Raw genomic sequence first — 1,597 nt, forward strand, 5'->3', positions numbered from 1 at the left:
CTTCCAGTCCACCTCACTCCTGAATGTAAAGCCACACTGCTGACACTGTCATGTGATGCTGTGGGGTGGAGCTTCATGAACCTTTATGATGTTAACATTTGCAAGAAATTTGACAAAAAAATTTTTTCATTCAAAAAATGAATTCAATAAATCCTGGATTCAAATGTAAGAATCAACAATCAGCCCTGTCATGTGATACTGCAGGGTGGAGCTTCAAGAAGCTTTATGAAGATCCAGAGAGCAAAAGGAAAACAAAATCTCCTAAAAAGCTAAACAAAATAACACAAAAAAGAGAAAGAAAAGATAATGAATCCATAAAGTGATATAATACACAAAATAAAAAAATTAAAAAAGAATAAAATGGTGTGTGTAGCTAACACAGGCTCCCGTGTTCCATACACAACAAAAGACAAGACATTAGGGAATTTAATTTCTTTACTGAAGCAGAGTGATGTCTAGACCAATAACAAAAAGAACTGTACATGTTACATGCATACTTTTATAAGGTTTTATAAAGTAATTGAAGTTGATTTTAAATAGTCAGAATGTAATAAATGAATATTAGCTATACAAAATTTAGCAATTACCATTTATCCATTTATCCAGTGGTATCCTGGCTAATCTGTCCTACTGAATAAATTTAGAAATTAACTTTGTTCTACATTAAAATCATCTATTGAAAGTAATTGAAGGAAAATATTCAGAAAACAGCACCATTTTCTGTTGTTCCACAAGGAGGCAGAATAAAACAATAAACCCAGCCACTAATAAACATGTGCTGCTGTCACTCTGTAACCATGACTCTATCAGGCAATGTCCAAAATGGAGTTAGAGACCCCTGGTATAATATGTAAAACCTAAATTATTAGATGAATGATTAATGTCTTGTTCCACATGTGAGACTTAATGTAATGTCAGGATGCAGTAAGTCAAGAATCTGTCAGTAAAACTGGTGACACTGTCATATGATGCTGAGGGGTGGAGCTTCATGAACCTCTGAAATGTTAATATAATAAAGTACAGAAAGACCTCAGAATATTGTCATTTTACTAACACCATTCATCATGATCACTGTTATATTCATGTGTCTGTGGCTTTCATTAGGTAAGTTATCATTGACCTTCTCAGAAAGGAAGTGTTACATTAATTAGGCTTTATGATGTTAAGAAAAAGTGTAATATGAGTTATATAACTGAAAAATAAAAATGATTATGTTCTCTTCTCTATGACAGGTGACTCCAAGGCAGATCCAATAGAGCCACTTTTCACTCATAAAGTTGTAGATGAAGGTGATGATGTTACTCTGTCCTGCAGCTACAAAGACTTCAGTGATGCTGTAAATAACTTGCAATGGTACAAACAACATCCAAAATCTAAACCTGAGTTCCTTTTTTACATCTTACCGAGTGGAATTAAAACTGACCCTATGCCACCACGTCTGTCTGCTGAAGTTGATGATAAAACTAAACAAGTGGATCTGATCATCTCCTCTGCTGCTGTATCAGACTCTGCTCTATACTACTGTGCTCTGCAGCCCACAGTGACAGGAAATCCAGCTGCACTGTACAAAAACACTGACACAGTTTTATTATACTGA

General features: G+C 34.6%; 1 gene segment (V, D, J or C); it reads left to right on the top strand.

The window, feature by feature from the left end:
- The first annotated feature begins 1,064 nt into the window (after positions 1-1,064).
- LOC131349810 (T cell receptor alpha variable 22-like) lies at positions 1,065-1,597 on the top strand. The segment is given in 2 exon segments: positions 1,065-1,104; positions 1,233-1,597. Coding segments are annotated over 2 exon segments (405 nt in total).

The sequence above is a fragment of the Hemibagrus wyckioides genome, unplaced genomic scaffold (assembly GCF_019097595.1).
Source record: "Hemibagrus wyckioides isolate EC202008001 unplaced genomic scaffold, SWU_Hwy_1.0 Contig13, whole genome shotgun sequence".
In the NCBI taxonomy this organism is placed as follows: Eukaryota; Metazoa; Chordata; class Actinopteri; order Siluriformes; family Bagridae; genus Hemibagrus; species Hemibagrus wyckioides.